Source organism: Pyrenophora tritici-repentis, chromosome 2, assembly GCF_003171515.1.
Source record: "Pyrenophora tritici-repentis strain M4 chromosome 2, whole genome shotgun sequence".
Taxonomy (NCBI): Eukaryota; Fungi; Ascomycota; class Dothideomycetes; order Pleosporales; family Pleosporaceae; genus Pyrenophora; species Pyrenophora tritici-repentis.
Window position 1 is genome coordinate 6,039 of NC_089391.1, and position 19,375 is coordinate 25,413.

The 19,375-nt window shown below is 49.9% G+C and overlaps 8 protein-coding genes across 8 annotated transcripts; 7 read left to right on the forward strand and 1 right to left on the reverse strand.

The window, feature by feature from the left end:
* Positions 1-712: 712 nt before the first annotated feature.
* PtrM4_054850 (Med15 multi-domain protein) lies at positions 713-2,598 on the forward strand (the record flags this gene model as incomplete). The annotated part of the gene is made up of 2 exons (XM_066105105.1): positions 713-2,501; positions 2,543-2,598. The coding sequence occupies 2 exons, from the start codon at positions 713-715 to the stop codon at positions 2,596-2,598; spliced, it is 1,845 nt and encodes a 614-aa protein (XP_065963732.1).
* A 316-nt stretch (positions 2,599-2,914) lies between these two features.
* PtrM4_054860 (uncharacterized protein) lies at positions 2,915-4,264 on the forward strand (the record flags this gene model as incomplete). Its single annotated transcript, XM_066105106.1, has 1 exon — positions 2,915-4,264. The coding sequence occupies one exon, from the start codon at positions 2,915-2,917 to the stop codon at positions 4,262-4,264; it is 1,350 nt and encodes a 449-aa protein (XP_065963733.1).
* Positions 4,265-5,810: 1,546 nt separating this feature from the next.
* On the forward strand, positions 5,811-6,823 carry PtrM4_054870 (uncharacterized protein; the record flags this gene model as incomplete). The annotated part of the gene is made up of 2 exons (XM_066105107.1): positions 5,811-6,041; positions 6,095-6,823. The coding sequence occupies 2 exons, from the start codon at positions 5,811-5,813 to the stop codon at positions 6,821-6,823; spliced, it is 960 nt and encodes a 319-aa protein (XP_065963734.1).
* A 584-nt stretch (positions 6,824-7,407) lies between these two features.
* On the forward strand, positions 7,408-8,694 carry PtrM4_054880 (uncharacterized protein; the record flags this gene model as incomplete). Its single annotated transcript, XM_066105108.1, has 1 exon — positions 7,408-8,694. One exon carries the CDS (start codon positions 7,408-7,410, stop codon positions 8,692-8,694), a length of 1,287 nt encoding a protein of 428 aa, XP_065963735.1.
* Positions 8,695-9,921: 1,227 nt separating this feature from the next.
* PtrM4_054890 (ComEC, membrane metal-binding protein) lies at positions 9,922-11,338 on the forward strand (the record flags this gene model as incomplete). Its single annotated transcript, XM_066105109.1, has 2 exons — positions 9,922-10,248; positions 10,358-11,338. 2 exons carry the CDS (start codon positions 9,922-9,924, stop codon positions 11,336-11,338), a joined length of 1,308 nt encoding a protein of 435 aa, XP_065963736.1.
* A 479-nt stretch (positions 11,339-11,817) lies between these two features.
* Positions 11,818-12,582, forward strand: PtrM4_054900 (uncharacterized protein; the record flags this gene model as incomplete). Its single annotated transcript, XM_066105110.1, has 1 exon — positions 11,818-12,582. One exon carries the CDS (start codon positions 11,818-11,820, stop codon positions 12,580-12,582), a length of 765 nt encoding a protein of 254 aa, XP_065963737.1.
* A 1,335-nt stretch (positions 12,583-13,917) lies between these two features.
* On the forward strand, positions 13,918-15,831 carry PtrM4_054910 (uncharacterized protein; the record flags this gene model as incomplete). The annotated part of the gene is made up of 1 exon (XM_066105111.1): positions 13,918-15,831. One exon carries the CDS (start codon positions 13,918-13,920, stop codon positions 15,829-15,831), a length of 1,914 nt encoding a protein of 637 aa, XP_065963738.1.
* A 607-nt stretch (positions 15,832-16,438) lies between these two features.
* PtrM4_054920 (Dimer-Tnp-hAT domain containing protein) lies at positions 16,439-19,110 on the reverse strand (the record flags this gene model as incomplete). The annotated part of the gene is made up of 3 exons (XM_066105112.1): positions 16,439-16,443; positions 16,493-17,744; positions 17,791-19,110. The coding sequence occupies 3 exons, from the start codon at positions 19,108-19,110 to the stop codon at positions 16,439-16,441; spliced, it is 2,577 nt and encodes an 858-aa protein (XP_065963739.1).
* Between the last annotated feature and the right edge of the window lie 265 nt (positions 19,111-19,375).

Below are 19,375 nucleotides of genomic sequence, written 5' to 3' on the forward strand. Positions count from 1 at the left end.
TCGCAGACTCCGCAACAATCAATCGATTGACATGATTGATTCCTATATAGGTTAAAGAATTACTTCATTAGGCAGCCTTTAACCTAGATAGGAATCAATCATGCCGATCCGATTGATTGTTGCGGAGTCTGTTGTGTCGGCTCTGTCCTTCGCCTACCGCCGTCTATATACCGCATCGCATTATCTACTACTGTCGGATCGTGAGTATCGGTAGAGACGTCGGCTGCTGGACACTTCGGCCCGACTTCGGCCCACCTTGCGCAGAGCTTAGGTATACCTTCGTAGCAGCTATGTTCGTAGACAATCAATCACCATCACCGAACAGAATGCATTCCTAGTTATCGTTATTTCCTTTCAGCACTAGTGCTATAGACCTTCCAACACTGATCAGTGATTGCTTAAGGCGATCACAGACAGCAAGGTAGAAGAGACAGACCGCATCTTCGACGAACTCCCTGACGCACGACGTTATACTCCCGGGAGAAGATTCTGTGCTAAGAACAGAGCGAGGCAGAGATAACACGAAGCACTCTTAACCTCCCTCTACAGCTGCTGGTTTAGCTTAATCCGCGAACACAGAGCGCGTCAGCAACGCAATACAACTCAACCGTACGAGCGTCTCCGGACGATCCGATCACGTACAACAACAAGCGCTGGCACGACCAACCAGCGAGACAACAACACCGACAACGCGTCAACACCCGCTAGCAAGATGGCGGATAACCAAAGCGAAATAAGCTCTGCAGACTCTGCTGAAGCTCAGAATCAACTACAGAATGAGCAATCAGAACACCTCTCAGACTCACCATGGGCCAAATTTACCGCGGAACAACTTATGGAAAACTGTCCATACACAGTTGCACTCAAGGTCATCAATACAGCTCTCTGGGGTGTACCCGCACCGGCGGACGCAAATGAGACACACGCAACAACGTGGGTCGCTAAAGCTATCCACGACTACAATGTGTCAATGGCCTGGGACGATGACCTCTTCATTGACTACAAATGGGACTTTGAAGGATGGACGAAGGAGCTATTTAGCAAGGTTGAGCGTGGTACACTAAGGTCTCTTAAGAGTGTGCTACGACACCGGGGAGTATACACTGGCAACAATCACGCCAGGGTGGCGGACTCTCTCTACAACATTCTAGGTATAGAGAATACTCTTGAATGGGAACCAGCAGAGTTTCGAGCCATGAAATTCGACCAACAGTCCGAAGCGTACCAGCGCCAGCAGAGCAATAAACGCCAACAGGACACTCAGCACACAGTCTATCCAGCTGTACAACAACCACCGCAAGTACAACAACCGCCGCAATTACAACAACCGCCGCAATTACAACAGCCACCGCAAGTACCACAGCCGTCGCAATTACAACGACCGTCGCAGGGCGAGCAACAAGAGCAGTATAGAGTGAGACAAGGCGTCCAGAGCCGTTCCCAAACAATAGAGCCACAACAGCCGCTACACATGAGCGGTACGCTGGAAGGGCCTCAGCATCGACAACTGTGGGAGCAGGCCGCGCAGCCGCAACAAGGGCGTGCGCAACTACAGACACGGCCGCCAGCGACTGCATATCGCGAAGTCACGCCATTTCCGCAACAGCCAACGAACCGCGTCCCTAACAGACCACCCGAACTACCATACGACCCGTACAAGACGCTACCGCCGCGATGGTCCCGCAACGATCGACTCGACGCTAATACGATCACGCAGTTCTCTAAGCTATGGGACAATAGCAACAAGTATACAGGGAATGCGTACGATCTCCTAGACGATAAGATCAAGATCTTCTTCAGCATCTGCTGGCAGGTAGATATCCAAGAAGAGCAGTTTCACGCAGTGTTTCCCCGTATCCTTACCGGACGTGCAGAGACATTCTACATACAGGTTGTAGAGAGAGATGACAGCTTTGCTGATGCGTACATGGCAATCAAAAACCACTTCGACCATGACGTCCATCACCAGCACTACTACACAGACTGGACGACTACAACCTTCGCTCGCACCCGCACAGAGAACCCCGACAAGGGACTACACGAGGTTCTGCAGATCCTGCTTGACAAGCTGCAGCTATGCCAGCGTGCCCTTGGCAAGAACTTTGAGGGCGAGGATGCCCTACGTACCACTGTCATCAATGCCTGCCGAGGAGTACCAGAGCTTGAGATGGCACTGTTCAAACCAGCCACAATCTGTGAAGGACTCTTCTCAGACCTACGTTCTGCAGTTGAGACACACCTTGCACGGCAACACACTGCCCAGATGGTCACAGAGGACCAATATTACTTAGATCGCCGATACAACGGCAATGGAAGAATCCGAGGTGGATCTCGAGGTGGAGGAGGATTCAGAGGCGGATCCAGAGGAGCATATCGAGGAGGCGAGCAGCGCGACGACAACGGACGAGGATTCAAGCCACGCTGGAGGAAGAAATGCTTTGTTTGCCAGAAGGAAGGATGCTGGTCTACCAACCACACAGACGAAGAGCGCAAGGCTGCCCGTACACAGTTCTTCTCTACGCTATACTTTACAGGTACACAGCCCCCCAAGGACTTCTCCGTACATCTTGCAGAATACGAAGGGATCGAGCACACTAGCCAGTACAATCAGAGAGGCTGGAGAGAGGAGGAAGACTGCGAGGATGACGACGATGACGACGTCGCGGAAGCATACCTTGAACAGCAGTTTTTCACGGAGCAATGCCTTGCAGATCAGGCGTTCTTGCACCACATCTCTGGCGACGACGTATACCGCCAAGACGCGCCATCAGCGCCAGCGTCACAGTTCCTGCTTGAAGACCGCTACACAAGATCTGTGTACCAAGGGATCCTACCGGATACAGGCGCTGCCAACGTATCCACAGTTGGCAAGGAGCAGTACCTTGCACTCACAAGGGAAGATCCTACAGTTAGGATGGATACGTCTACAGCAGGAAAGGCATCTATCAAATTCGGCAAGGGCGAGGCTACATCATCTATTGGCACTGCACAGGTCTCTACAGACATTGGGACGATCAACTTTGAGGTGCTTGACGCACCTACACCATTCTTATTGTGCCTTGCAGACATGGACAGGTTAAAGGTCTACTTTAACAACACCACAGATGAGCTAGTCCAGGGTGACGTACACATCCCTGTAATTCGCAAATGGGGACATCCTTGGTTCCATCTGAACAAAAGAGAGAGAGCAACTGTGTTCCTGACAGAGACAGAGTTGCGACGGCTCCATCGACGATTTGGACACCCAGCTGTCACGCGACTTGTTAAGCTCTTAAAGGATGCTGGCCATAACGACTTCGAAGAAAGAACCCTAGAAGAAGTCACTAAGTTCTGCCACCACTGCCAGCTCCACAGCTCCGCACCGCGCCGATTCAAATTCACTCTCAAGGATGATCACCACTTCAACTATGAGATCCTGGTGGATGTGATGTACCTGAGCAACAAACCTGTACTGCATGTGGTCGATTCCTCAACAGCGTTTCAAGGCGCGAGGTTCCTTAGCGCTATCTCAGCTAAAGAAACATGGCAAGCACTGCGGATACTATGGATCGACACGTATCAAGGACCACCAGACATTATCACGCATGACGCAGGCACTAACTTTGCAAGCACAGAGTTCCGCGCAGAAGCAAAGATCATGGGAGTCACATGCAAGCAAGTACCTACGGAGGCGCACTGGTCTATCGGCAAAACTGAGAGGTACCATGCACCTCTACGCCGCGCATGGGACATACTCTATGCAGAACTCACTGACACTATGTCCGACGACGCGATTCTCCAGATGGCTGTGAAGGCTGTCAACGATACTGCTGGCCCCGATGGACTAGTCCCGACGCTACTGGTCTTTGGAGCGTACCCACGAATGACTGCAGAGTCACCGCCATCCCCGTCAATGGTCAAGCGCAGCGAGGCTATTCAAAAGGTGACGAAAGCCCTACGCAAGATCACGGCAGAGCACCAAGTTGCAGACGCCTTGAACACCCGCAATGGACCAGCCACTGCAGACATGCTCGCGCTCCCACTCCAGAGCGAAGTCTTAGTATGGAGAGAGAGCGATGGCTGGAATGGCCCGTACAAGATCGCCAGTACAGATGGCCACAACGTCACTGTTGACATGGTCAATGGTCCAACGACATTCAGATCCACTGTCGTCAAGCCATACTACAGACCAGACCACCTTTGGAGCGACCCCGATGCGCCACACGCGCCGAATGAGCCGCATGCATACATGGGCAGCTTAACGCGTTTGCGTAAAACGTTTTAGCTTAAAACGTTTTAAAACGCTTTAACAGCTTAAACTGTTCACGCGTTTAAGAAAATCCTTAAACGCGTGAACGATTTAAAAACGCTATAAGAGGCTTGGCGCCAAGCACCCCACCTTTGCATCTCAAAAACTCTGCAACCACTCCCCACTAACCTGAAATCTCAACAAATCCATTATCTATAGCATCTATTATCGTTATGTCATCGAATACCTTGTCAGCAAGTGCGATATCAACGCCACCGTCGCGAAGACCCGCAACGCCGCCACACTTTGACGCTGTTATACGAACCGAAACTGTCTGTAACACCAGCAATGCAAAGCGCCAGCGTTTGAAAAAGCAGTATGTGTGCAAACGCTGTCGCTCATGGTTTAGCAGTCACCGAGTAAACTCTATCCACCATGTTCTAGCATATCATACAACGTCAGAGTCTTCTCAGCCCTCGCAAACTTCTTCTTCGTCGTCGCAACCAGCTATCACTTCAGTGTTTAGGACTGTCTCTGATCAGACAATTATCCGCAACGCCTTCAATGAACAAGGGTATCGCGATGCGCTTGTCGGTCTTCTGACTCGACGTCGAATAGCCTTTTCATCAATCGAATGGTCTGAAATGAGGGATCTAGCGCTTGCTTGCAATCCATTTATTGAAGACCAGCTTATCACAAGTCGACGTACAGCCGTACGTCTTATCGCCTCGAATTATCAGCTTTATAAAGGCCATGTAATTAAAGGCAGCTTATCGACGGCTGTGAGTCCTATCCACATATCAACCGATCTCTGGACATCACCGTTCCGTTCATCTCTCCTTGCTGTATGCGCACAGTGGGTCGATCACGAATATAAGCTTCAGAAGGCTCTTTTAGGACTGCCAGAATGTCGTTACAGCCACTCTGGAGAACAGCAAGCGCACTTACTTCTTCAAACCCTCGAGGAATATGGGATACAGTCTAGAGTTGGCTGGCATACGGGTGATAACGCAACATCTAACGATACCTGTTTGGAGCATCTTGAAACCCTCCTTCGAACTAAGCACAACGTAAGCATGGCTTTTAATATAAAAATCGGCCTTCGCTGCTTAAGTTACGCGATGGTGCTAATATTAACAAGGTTAAATTTACTGCTAAAGAGCGCCGTATCCGATGTATCGGTCATATTATCAATTTATCCTTGCAGGCATTCCTGCTTGCATCCTCTAAGGAGGCTCTTACCGCTGCTCTCGACGCCGTAACGGATGTTATGGGGGAAGAGCTTCTCGCAGAGTTTTCAAGCGTTCTTACTTCTCGACAGAGAAACCCTAGAGCCCAAGCCCAAGCTGTTCCACAAACCTCACAGAGACAAAGGTTGTCTCGCCGAAGACGCAGCGTTGATAGCCATGGGTCTGTTGATGAGGACTTTTGTGGTATTGAGAACATCTCTACACTACGCAAATTACATCAACTATGTGTCTGGCTGCGCAACTCAAGTATACATGCAGCAGAGTGGGATCGCAAGGTAGGCCTCCGCTTAGGGATTGACAATCAGACTCGGTGGTCTTCATGGTACTCAGTTATGGATCGGGCTATTAAGAAGATGGCTGCAATTAAGGTCTTTATGCACGATAACGAGAAACACCTTAACGAGATCCGTCTTACTTCTGACGACTGGGATATACTACAAAAAGCACATACATTTTTACAACCATTTGCATCAGCAACGCTATACGCGGAGGGAGATAAATCGTCTATCTCTCAATCTCTTTTGATTATGGACTCTCTTTTAGTCCACTATGAGCAGCAAAAGGTAAGCATTAACGTGTTATCCGAACTTTAAGTCTTCGGTTAACAGCTTTATAGATACATTACTCTAAAGATGAAAATGAGGACCTTCGCATGGTTCGATCGATCGAGATGGGCTGGTTCGTACTTGAGAAGTACTACAACATGACTGATCAGGTTCCGGTGTACGCTTCCGCTATTCTTCTAAATCCCGCAAGTAGAGCAGCATATCTCAAGAAGAACTGGCCAGCCGAATGGTACGAACCAGCTATTAACGCTGCTCAAAACTTTTGGGTGAATGAGTTTAAGGACGCTTTGCCTTTAGCTAGCCCTACAGCTTCTCAACAAATGGCTCCTCCTTTAAAGCAACGCGGTGCCGTTCTCGATCAGATTCTACAACAGATGTCAGTTGCGGCGGCAGATCAATCAAACAGCGACGATCTTAAAATTTTCGCAGAAAGTCCAGTAATACAAATCGACTGTAGCCCTCTTGAATGGTGGTGCCGATCGGAGCAACGGCAGCGCTACCCTAGGCTAAGCAACATGGCTATCTCTATTCTTTCTATCGCTGCAGAGTCGTCCGAGCCAGAGAGAACATTCTCAGGTGCAAGAAGAACCTGTTCATGGGATCGGTCGAGGCTCACTTGCGCCAACATTGAGAAGATCGAGTGCATTGGCAGTTGGCTTAGGGAAGGCCACATAAAACCGTGTTCTCTCAACGGAATGGGTCTACCAATGGAACCAGAGCAAGATGACGAAGCAGAGATGATAGGGGATGAGGTAGAGGAGATTCTAGAATGGACATAACCCGGTCTTGGCATGATGTATCTTATATCGTTTTTATATCGTTTATATCGTTAAACGCTTTAACGTTATAAGGATTTTTGCTTAAACGCGTTAACGTTTTAAGGTTTGCCAAAACGATTTAAAAACGATTTGCCCATGTATGGCCGCATGAGCCGGTAGCAGTACCACCGGCAGTGCAACCACGCAGGAGAGGCCGCCCTCCAGGGTCAAAGAACAAGCGGAAGGCGCACGCGTACATCACCAAGAAGGAGCAGGACGATCTTGAGCTAGCTATCAAGCTACGTAACGATGGAGTGATCACAACCTCAGGCGCCCCCTTTGAAGCGTCTGATGACCAAGAGATCAGCGACCTCGTAGGTCGTGGAGTCTTTAAATTTGAGCAATACGACGAGAGGCTACACAGCAAGATCCGGATCTTCAAGTCACGCCTAGTACGTGAGGTCAAGGGAAAGACAACCAAGCCCTATGAGAAATCCCGCCTAGTTATCCAAGGCTACCAGGACCACGGCAAGGAGACTATTCTGACGCAATCTCCAACCATACAGCGATGTAGCCAGCGCCTGATTATGTCGCTGGCGCCCGAGATGGTACAACGCGGAATGAACATCGAGCTCCGTGACATTACGCAGGCGTATCCCCAGGCGCAGACAACCCTGAAGAGGACGATACTCGCACATCTTCCTACTGAGCTAGTCCATCGATATCCAGAAGGCACGCTACTCCATGTGATCAAGCCGCTGTATGGAATCGCTGAGGCAGGAGTCCACTGGTGGACAACGTATCACGGACACCATTGCAAGGAACTGGACATGGCAACATCGACGTACGACCCATGCCTATTGATCACGAACAGAGACGACGCAGGCATCTTCGGCATCGTTGGCATGCAGACAGACGACACTCTCATGCTCGGGACACCAGCGTTCTCGTCACGTGAAGAGAAGAAGATCCAGAAGGCAGAGTTCAGGTCAAAGCCAAAAGCAAGGCTGACACCAGAAGTGCAGTTAGACTTCAATGGATGTACACTCACGATGGACGCCAGCAGAGTCTTGACCCTTAGGCAGAAAGGACAAGGAGGAAGGATCAGGCTTGTGGATATCAGGGCACCCGACCGCGCGCAACAGTACACCGAGCAGCGCGCCCGCGGAGCGTACATCGCATCAACATGCCAACCAGAGGCGTCATTTGACCTGTCCGTCGCTGCTCAAGCTCAGCAACCATCAGACGAGGACATCAAGGCACTCAACAAACGCCTGAAATGGCAGATGGAGAATCTCGATCGTGGCCTGCACTACGTCACTGTCAATCTTATGGAGGCCAAGTTGATGGTCTTTGTGGATGGCTCCTTTGCCAACAACAAGGACCTCAGCTCACAGCTAGGCTTTGTCCTTATGCTCGTCAACGAGTCTATTGACGTCAACACCTTCACAATACAGGGCAACGTGATCCACTACAGCTCTACAAAATGCAAGCGCATCACACGGAGCGTACTGGCCTCAGAGATCTACGGCATGGTCAACGGCTTTGACATAGGCATTGCAGTTGCAACCACGCTGAGGATAGTTACAGAACGACTTAGACTACCTGCAATTCCCTTGGTTATCTGTACAGACTCGTACTCCTTGTACGAGTGCCTAGTAAAGCTTGGGACGACGAAGGAAAAGCGTCTCATGATTGACATCATGGCGCTGCGCCAATCATATGAGCGTCGCGAGATCACGGAGATCCGCTGGATCAATGGTGAAGACAATCCTGCAGACGCCTTCACCAAGGCATCGCCAAACCGCGCTCTTGAACGCTTTATTGACGGCAATAAGCTGACAGTCCGAGTAGAGGGATGGGTGCAGAGGCCGACAAGCTTTGATGGTTGATGCTACACACAGTTACCATCAACACATACTGTCACTACCGATACAAGCAGAGTTACTAGCTACCCAGAAAGAAAAGACTTCCAGTGTCGGATCGTGAGTATCGGTAGAGACGTCGGCTGCTGGACACTTCGGCCCGACTTCGGCCCACCTTGCGCAGAGCTTAGGTATACCTTCGTAGCAGCTATGTTCGTAGACAATCAATCACCATCACCGAACAGAATGCATTCCTAGTTATCGTTATTTCCTTTCAGCACTAGTGCTATAGACCTTCCAACAACTACCCTATATACCTCTATCACTATTCTGCGTCGGTAAACTTAAACTCTACCTACTGTATGCACGTCCAACACGGCCTGCCTCGTCTTACTACTGTTGCTTAAATACCCACTATGCATTATTGTACTGTACCTTAACTCTATCCTTATCCTTATTACTACTGCTGTTCTTGCTACTCTCTCTTTACTTGCTCTATATTTTTCTTTACTTCTCTTTCTATTTTCTTTACTTCTCCTTCTTTCTCTTTATCTTTTGCTTCTTATGTCCTTCTCTATAAACTTCCTTATCTTTCTCTCTCTTTCTTCTTCTACCTATCTTCTATTCCCTTTACTATACTCCTCTTAAATTATATCGGGTTTCTTTTATTCTTCTTTCTTTTCTAACATCTCTTTTTAATATTATTGAAACATAATCTCTTATATCTTTTTATTTATATCTTCTTCTTATGACTCTACTTTTATATAAACTTAATCTTTTCTTCTATCTTCTTATTAATGTATTCCTAATAACTTGCTCTGTCTTCTACTACAATCCTAATCCTTGAATCCTACTTAATTCTATGCTTGATTTCTTTCTTAAACACTATCTAATATATACTACAAACTATACCTGTTTTACCTACCTCATCTATCGATTATGAATCTCACCAACTTTATACTCTCTCTTTTCGAATCTTTCTTTTCTTTGCTTTATACCTGCATACTTATTTTTAACATAAATAACTCTTCTTTAAACTTTTGCTCTTACTATACCCTTACTGTGCTTATTACTCTTACTACTGTTACTATCTTTGCCTCTATTATAATTACTCTTGCTTCTACCACGGCTACGGCTGCTATTCTTGTAACTTTTCCTTCTATCGCGACTATCACTCTTACTGTCTATTCAATTACGGTTACGGGTTCTACTATTGCAACTCCCGCTGTTCCTGCCGTCCTTGCTGCTTTTAACATGCTCGTTATTACTCCTACGGCTACTACTACACCTGTGTTTACTGCCGCTTCTACAAATATCGCCACTGCGGCCCCTACGCTTCCTATTCTTGCTATCCACTCCGTCCTTGCTGCTCTCGCCATTCCAGCTGCTCCTGCTGTCCTCGCTGCTCCTGCTCTCGCTAATTACGCTCCTACTATTTCCGCCCTTACTGCTCTTACTCCTGCAGCTTTTACTCTTAATGCGCCTACTCCTACGGTTACTGCTCTTATTGCTGCTACTCTTAATGCTCTAGCTCTCACTGCTATTGCTCTCGCTACTCTCGCTATTCTTGCTACTACTACTGTCCCTGCTGTCGCCAACCTCGCTTCTATCGCTATCCTTACTGCGACCACTCTCCCTGCTCCTATTATTTTCGCTGCTTGTAACACCCTCGTTGCTGCCGCCTTTAAAGCTCCTACCCTTGCTACTCCTGCTATTCTTACTGCTCCTGCTCCTACGGCTCTTACTTCTACGTCCTGCTCTTGCTACTCTTACTCCTACCGCTCTTACTCCTCCGCATTCCGCAATCCTCCCTATTACTGCTTCTGCTCTCGCCACTTCCTCTATCTCTACTATCCCCGTCCTTCTTGCTGCTCTCGCTTTCCCCGCTGTTCCCGCTGTCTCTACTGCTCTCTTCTGCCCCTTACCTCCTACGCCTCCTCCACCTGCGGTAACTGCGGTTTCGGCGGCCGCTACCGCTCCTCTTGTCGCTGCTCTTACTACCCTCGCTACTTTCGCTTTCCTTGCTGCTCTTAATATCTTCGCTATCAATCCTACGGCTTCTGTTCTCGCTGCTCCTGATACTCTTACTATCTCTACTGTCCTTACTTTGTCCCTTGTCCTTGTAACTTGCACTGCTCTTAATATTCTTATTACTACTCCTACTACCCCTGCACCTGTTGCCGCTTCTGCCCCTGCTATCCTTGCTGCTTATAATATCCTTACTTCTACCTCTTACCTCTTACAGCTTATATACACCTCCGGCTACTGCTATTGCTACTGCTACTCTCCTACTTTCGCTATCCTCGCTACTCTTACTGTCCTTACTATCCTCGCTGTTCTTACTATCCTCGCTGTCCTCATTATCCTCGCTGCTTCCGCTGTCCTTACAATCCTCGCTGTCCTCGTTGTCCTCGCTGCTTCCGCTGTCCTTACAATCCTCGCTGTCCTCGTTGTCCTCGCTGCTTCCGCTGTCCTTACAATCCTCGCTGTCCTCGTTGTCCTCGCTGCTTCCGCTGTCCTTTCTACCCTTACTGCCCTTACTATCCTCGCTGTTCCCGCTGTCCTTGCAATCGCTACAATTAACTTAATAGTTAATTCCCTTGCCGTTCGCCCCTTTCTTGCGCTGCCCTTGTTGCTCTTACTGTCCTCGCAATCATCGCAATCACCTTAATTACCTTAATTGCCTCTATCCTCGCGGCTACACATCCTGCTCTTACTGCTCTTGCTACTCTTACTTCTATCGCGCCTGCGGCTCCTGCTTTCCTACTCTCGCTATCCTCGCTTCTCTCACAGCTGATCCCGCTATCCCTACTATCCCCGCCGTCCTCGCTGCTCTCGCTGCTATCGATATCCTCGCTTCTGCTCCTCACTCCCCACCGCTCCTACTACGCCTGCGGCCGCTATAACTACTTCTGCCCCTGCTCTTGCTTTCCCTACTGCTCTCGCTGTCCCTGCTGTCCCCCCACTGCTCGCGCTACTCTCGCTGCTTCTCACTTCCTACCGCTGCTACGGCTTCTACAACTCCTTTCGCCGCTGCGGCTCCTGCTCTCGCTGTCCTTACCGTCGTCGCTGCTCTCGCTACTCGCTCTGTTCTCGTTACTCTCGCTATATGCGCGGCTCTCGATGCTCTCGCTGCCAACGGTACCTATCATGTCGCTGCTCTTATTTCTCTCGCCTCTCTCGCTCCCTACGCTCTCGCTACTTGCCATCTCGTTGCTCTCGCCTGCCTCGCCTGCCTCGCTCTCGCTACTTGCCATCTCGTTGCTCTCGCCTGCCTCGCCTGCCTCGCTCTCGTTGCTCTTGCCGCTCTTGCTGCTCTCGCTCTTGCTGCTCTCGCTATCGGAGCTACTCTCGCCGTCGTCACGACCCTCGCTTTTCCTCCCTGCTCAAGCTGCTATTACTGCTTTCGCTACCTGCCATCAAGTTGCCCTCGCTGTCCTCGCCATCCTCGCCATCCTCGCCATCCTCGCCGTCGTCGCTGCCCTCGCTATCGCCACTATCGCCACTGTTGCAGCTATTGCTCTCGCTACCAACGCTGCCTGCGCTCTTACTGCTCTCGCCGCTCTCGTTACCTTCTCTGCCCTCGTCTTTGTCGTTGCTCTCATTGCTCTCGCTGTTGCCGCTGCTTTCGCTACCTCTAATATCTTTACTACCCTCGCCTTCGTCACTACTCTCGCTGCTCTCGCCTTGATCACTGCTCTCGCTGCCCTCGCCTTCGTCGCTACTCTTACTGCTGCTACTATCGTCACTGTTGCTGCTATCTCTCTTGCTGCTAACCCTGCCTACGCTCTCGCTGATCTTGCTGCTCTTGCCTTTATCGCTGCTTACACTATCCGACCTACTCGAGCTGTTGGAGCTACCCTCGTCAACGTTACAACTCTCTATATTTCCTCTACTCGCCTATTAATCTTGTAATCCAACAAAACTCTCCTGCTAAGTTATTGCTCTCAACCGTCTCTAACAATCGCTTTTTTCCTAAAAACTCAAACAACGTCGGCCCTGCTCCTGAATTACTAACCCCGAACTCCTCTAACCGCGCCGTCCATCGGTTTCCTACCTCGCTCCGCCCTAATGCTATACTTAATAACCCGCCTATTAATACCCCTCTATACTGGCAATCCCCGTCTTGGACTCTCTGATATCGCCCAAAACTATTCCTTTCCCACCGATTGCATATCTCCTGCGGCACTCCACACCAAAAACAGCCCGAATAACGCTCAAACTTAATTGTCTCTTCCATCCTCTTAATCGACTCCTTGATCCGCTGGCTCTCCTGTCGCCAACATTGCCGTACGTCGTGTGCGCTCGATCCTTGCCCTACCGCCTCGCATAACCCACACCGGTTTATCCATTGCGCCAGCTGCCTACGCAGCCACTCGACGTCGGCGAACTCCTGCTGCCGCTGCTGTATCAATCTCTGTCGCGGGCCGCCTTGCTCTCGTTGCTGCTGATTAAACGCCTGCCGCGCCTCTTCTTGCTCCCTCTCCAATGTCTCCGCCTCTTCTTCGTTGCTGCTGCCGCCCTCGGCCACCTCCACCACCTCCATCTCCTCCACCTCCTCCACCTCCTCCACCTCCTCCATCTCTTCCATCTCCTCCTCCATCTCCTCCTCCATCTCCTCCTCCATCTCCTCCTCCTCCATCTCCTCCTCCTCCATCTCCTCCCCGTCGGCTCTCATGCATACGTCACACCTCTCCTCTCCCTCCTCGCACCGAGCTCGCTCGGCCTCGCGCCTGTCTAAATACCCGTCCAACATTACCCGTCTACATGTCGCCGCCTCGTCTATGCCTTCGACGTATGCTCGCACCAACCGCTGCTCCGCCTCCCCTGCTTGTCATCCGCCGCTCGCTGCTCGCCGTCCTGCACCATCATGATGGCCTCGCTCCGCTCCCCGTCTCGCCCGGCTCGCCCGCTCTCCTGCGCGTAATCCAACACGCTAAACGGCCAATCCATGTGGACAATGCACCGGATATCGGGCACGTCCACTCCAGTGATCGGAATGGTCTGGTCTGACTTGGTCTTGGTCTGGTCTAGACCGCCAAGACTTGGTCTGGTCTGGCGATTTTTTGAGACCGTGGTCGGACCGGTCTAGATGATCGGACCGGTCCGGCTATAAATAGGTCCACGTGACTAGATCTTAGACTAATCTAGCCAGAAAATTTAGCACAATATGAGTCATTAAGATCAAGGTAAGTCTTCTACTTACATAGAACAATCAAGTCCTTAACAACCTACTTATATACTATTGTTATGGAGCCTTCAACACCAACCTCACCGTCCCCATCGAATATTATAAGACTAGATTTAACGTCTCTTACTCCATCTCCTATCCCCACGTCATCACCCACCCCTATACTATCACCCACTCCTATTCAATATCACGAATCTCCAGATGAGTTCGTGCAGGGCGGTATCACGTACGTGAAACGTGCAATAATTGCAAGGAAGGATTTCCGTCAAGGTACATCACACATCTGGAAGTACGGACTCCAATACATTCGAGATAGCGATAAGAAAGAGGTGTATTACTGCCATGAGTGCAGGGTTGGGAAGAGCAAGCAAGAGTTGTTTGTCATCAATGGCACTTCTAGGATCCGGAATCACCTGGAACAGAAGCACCAGATTGATCCCCAGAGTGGCATCAAGCGAAAGGGTTCTGTACGGAAGTCTATAATCGACCAGCAAAAGGATGGGGCTGCTTCCAGCATCTTTTTCTGGAAGGAGTCAGTAGAGAAGTTTAAAGAGCTTCTAATTCGTTGGATTGTGTACTGCCATATCGCCTTCTTTCAATTAGAGAACCAGTACTTTCGTGAACTACTCCTCTTTTTAAATCCGGCACTACTCAACCACCTCCCGAAGGCTGCGAAGACTATCCGAAGCTGGGTAATGAATGCATTCATATCGAAGAAGCAACAGCTTAGGGAGGACCTACACCATTCACGGAGTAGGATCTCTATCTCCTTTGATCTCTGGACTTCACCAAACCCTTACGCTATCCTAGGCGTCGTCGCTATGTGGATTGATACTACCGGCATGCGACGTGTTACCGCTTTAGGTATGCGACGTATATACGGCGAACACACTGGAGAGAATCTTGGATCGGTGGTCCTTGAATTGCTGGAAGAATACGACATTAGCGGAGATCAGATTGGATACTTTATGCTGGATAATGCCTCGGCAAATGATACCGCTGTTGAGTTTATACTCAAGGATCTCTGCCCATGGATGAAGTCAAAACAACGTCGTCATCGCCGGCTGCGTTGCTTGGGCCATGTCATCAACCTCTGTTGCCAGGCGTTCCTTATGGGGCGAAACTGTGAGAAGTATCTTGCGAAGCTGGAGAAGCATCATCAACGTGGCGACTATACGAAGGTGGAAGAGCTCTGGAAGAAGTTCGGATGTTTGGGTCGTCTTCACAACCTGGTGCGATACATCAGGCTTACTCCACAACGGCGTGAGGAGTTTGCTACAATTATTATCGGCGGAGATCTTTCGCAATTCGACGGGCTTGAGCTTATCCAGAACAACTCGACCCGCTGGAACTCATGGTTTTATTCGATTACACGTGCATTAAATGTTCGAGAACGTTTAGAGCTCTTCTCGGCTCGTCATGTACCTGGAAAGGGCTCCGTAGGGATCGCGAACTTTAAGCTTGATGGACAGCACTGGTTTGAGCTTGAAAAGATTGAACTCGCTCTCAAAGACTTCTATGCTGCAACTTTGCTTTCTGAAGGTAAGAAGACGTCACTTGCGGACTGGTTTTCAACTTTGGACTGCCTTCTCCGGGAGATAAGCGAGACGAAGGATCACTACCACGACATCCACACTGAGGACGATAACAACTTTACATGGAAGTACCTTCAAGGCTGCGCTGATGCTGCTTGGTTAAAGTGCGTTGAGTACTATAACAATCAGCAGCTGAATTGGCAAAATCGATTCCCTGAAGATACTGACCTTCCACCGGCATATTATGCGGCTCAAATCCTTGATCCATATCGCAAGTGGGGATGGTTCAGGCAAGAGTGGGTTCTTCATGGCGACGAAGAGAAGAAGAGGTGGTTTGAAAACGCACAATTAGCGGTGAAGCATCTCTGGGAGACAGAGTATAAGGCAGAGATGCCAACAATCAAATCAATCAAGCTTCAGGCCCTATACTTGCTTTGATTGACGTTTTCTTGGTGTTGAGCTTGCTTTGATGGGCTTGATAGGTCGATCAGTGAGGCTTGATTGGTGAGCTTGATGGGCTTGATCGCTAGGTAGCCTTAGGAAGCTCCGAAGAGTGAAAAAGGCGGTTTCTGGAGCCAAAAAAAGGCAAAACGAGAAGTTAGTATAGAGTTTCGAACACAAAGCAAAAAAGGCCGCAACTATCTGCTCTAGAGAGAGGTCCTTCTAGGAGCGCGTTTGAGGGAGAATAGCAGTGTTGCGTAGTATATAACCTGAAGTCTTATTGCGCGCGAGTAATCAAGAAAAGATAAGATTGTATCGCTATCGCCGTTGAAACCCAGCTACTCGGGAGTCTCTACGTTGAGCAGAGTGCTCACAAGCTATCCTCATCGTTCACTAGCAGTATATGCCCCCAACAGCAGTATACAGCAGGGACAGTAACCTCTCTAAGGCCTTTGGATAGGATATATCGAAGCTTAAGACTCATTAATCGACGCGGAGGCAGGCGGTATTATTCAGTGGATGGGCGTTGTAAGGTAGGCGAGACGTCTATTTTAAGAAGTAGTCAGCTACGCTCTGCTAGGTATATTGAAGCTGTAAGAAGCAGCTATCCTGATGACCCTAGAGGTCGTAGACGAGGATGGAGATGGGCTGTACTTACCGGAATCGCTAGGTTGCTCCCACGCTGTGAGGTTGTACAACTGCTCAAGGTCGTGATCTGAGAGTTGGCTTGTAGCTGACGTCGGCAGCTTTATGCCAGCGGCATTCCAAGCCCGTACACATTGAAGCGCGGCGAGTAGTTGTGACCCAATCTTGCGCCGTCGCGGAGCAAGTAGATCTCCTAGTTCACTAAACATGCGCTCGCACTCGCAACTGCTCGCTGGAATACTCAACACGTCAATCGCAAAGCGTGAGAGGTCGGGATACTTAGACTGAAGCTGTACCCAGTACTTGATAGGGTTGCCGTCAACGTTAGGGCTGTTGTGCTGCTTACTCGTCCACTTTGGCTCCAATTTGCGCCACCTGTCGTACTCATCTGTGAGCTCATCATCGTCCTCGCTATCGCTTATGATGTACGAGATAGCCTCGTCAATAGCGCCGTTATCACGCTCTTTTGAGGGCTTTGTTGGAGGAGTAGAGGTCGTATACTCTGCCCAAAGAGCACGAAAGTCAGCCATACAGGCGACGAGCCACTCAGGCTTATCACGCCACGCCTTCTCGCAATAGCGTCGATAGTACGGGTGAAGAGCGCAGGCCGCAAAGTACGCGGGTGAGTCGTCGAGTTTACTGTAGTAGTCGTTGAGCTTCTCCCACGCTGCGCGAAAGTTGATAGAGATGTGATCTTCAGGCGCCTCGCGCTGCTCAAAATCAACCCTCTCGTACTGCCGGAGACGCTGCTCAAAGCGCCCCATAAGGAACTCAAACACTGGTATAACCTCGTATATCGCACCGAAACGGCCACATTTGCCTCTGCCTTCAAGGCGCTTTGTAGCATCTTTCAGCGGCTTCAGCACCTCAATATACTCAGTTATAACAGCCCAATCAGCAGCTGTGAGGCCCTTAGATCTCATCCAAGCAGGCGCCTGGGGCTTCTTGTTGTTCTTCGTTCGGGCGTGTGAGTCGGCAACGCGCTGCTGTTCCACGTAGAAACAAACGTAGGAGTTGAACGCGGGTTGTAGTAATACAGCTCTCTCAAACGCTGAACAAAAGGAGTTCCAGCGCGTAACGCAAGGCTTTACAGGCTCGAGTATTTGGAATTTAGCGTCGTCGTCGGCCGGTAAGTCCTGCCTCGCGAGGCGCTGAAAGTTCGCGAACATGTCGTACTGTTGTGGCGTTTTGATGTAGCTAATAACGTCTATAAGCGTGCCTAATGGGCCCTGCTTACGCCACTCGTTGAGGTATTTCTCTTCCTCCTGTACAGCGTTAGAAAGCTTCATTGAAAAGAACAGGTAGACTTACAGCCAAGTTCTCGTCGTTGTTAAAGGCGTCCTTGTTTGAGCCAAATATAATCGACTGGCCAACTAAGTTGATTGTATGAGCGCTACAACGTAGCCGGCGATGCTTAGACTTAAAGCCAAACTTCGCTCCAAGGGTCGCGATAGCAGTGTCGTTATTGAACGCGTTGTCGAGCATAAAGTAGCCAACGTTCTGCGCAGTTATATTAAACTTCTGCAGAGTTTCAGCGACACAATCAGCTATCCTGTCGCCAGTATGGGCACCTGAGAGCTGCGGCAGGTCAATAGCAACGTCCCTAAGGTCGCCCTCAGCCGTGGCAAAGTGAGCGACAATACCGAAGAAGCCACGCTTGCCACCTTTAACGGTCCACCCATCAAAGCTTATATGTATCTTGCTCGCCGCGCAACGCAGCTCATCGACGACCTGAGGCTGCATGAAGTTGTACAGCCTCATCACAAACTGCGCAACGCTTGTGCGACTACTCCAGAGCGCCTGCTCAGCTTCAGGATTCGCGAAATGTATCATCCTGCGGAAAGCTGGATCTTCGAACTGGCAGAGGGCGAGGTTGTTGTCAACAAGCCAGCTAACAGCTGCTATTCGAAAGGACTGTACGTCGAAGTTTCCTATCTCGTTCGCAACCCTTTGGCTAACGCCGAAGCCGCCCTTCAGCATCATTTCTAGCGATTTCTGGCCTCCAAGAAGCTGCTGAGGCGGTTGCTCGCCAGCGTTTGTTATTCCATGATCCCTATTTAGGTGCCTCGCAGCAGTACTAGTTGCCTCCGTCGTCTCCGCAAAGCCAGCAGTCGCTGCTTTACGCTTGTGACAGATGTGGCACAGCCAGAATATCCTGTTGGTATTACTGCGGAGAGTAAGCCGATAACCGTAGTTGTATACCCAGCTTTTCTTCTGCTTCTGTGTCCGAAGAGGCTTCATATACCGTGGCAGGCGACTCCAGTTAATGCCATCAAAGTTATCGGCCATACGCGGGTCGAAGTCAGGCTCTGGCTCGCCTTCATCTACCGCTTCAGACGCCGCTGCAGCTACCTCAGAGGCTTCAACAGGCGCGACAATCGCATCTTCGGGTATAGAGTCGCGCAACTGCATCTCGAAATCAACGCCTTGGCTCGCGGCCAGTATAGCTCGACGCGGCGACGTTGGCGGAGTCTCGCGCTGTGTATCCTCGTCGATAACGAAAGGGTGAGATGGCTGCGAAGCTTCGATAGTTATAGGCTGTGATTTACTGCCTTTCTGGCGTTTTGAGCGACCAGCGGCGGCAACAGGAGCGGCAGCAGGGCGTTTACGAGGATGCCTAGGGTCTGGCATAATAGCAACGGGTAGCACTAGGAATAGAACATGTAGAGAATTGTGTTAATCATTGTGCTACGGGAACTAAGATCTATATCTCCGCCGGCTAACGTTGTGGGCGCTATGCCCTGTACGTACTAGCCTTTAAGTGAGAGAAGATGGGATGGAACCTAGGTTATACCAAAATCTACGACTTCACGTTCTACGATATAGCCAGGATCAAGCCTATCAAGCTCACCAATCAAGCCTGCTTGATGGGCTTGATTTGCTTGTACTTTTGAGC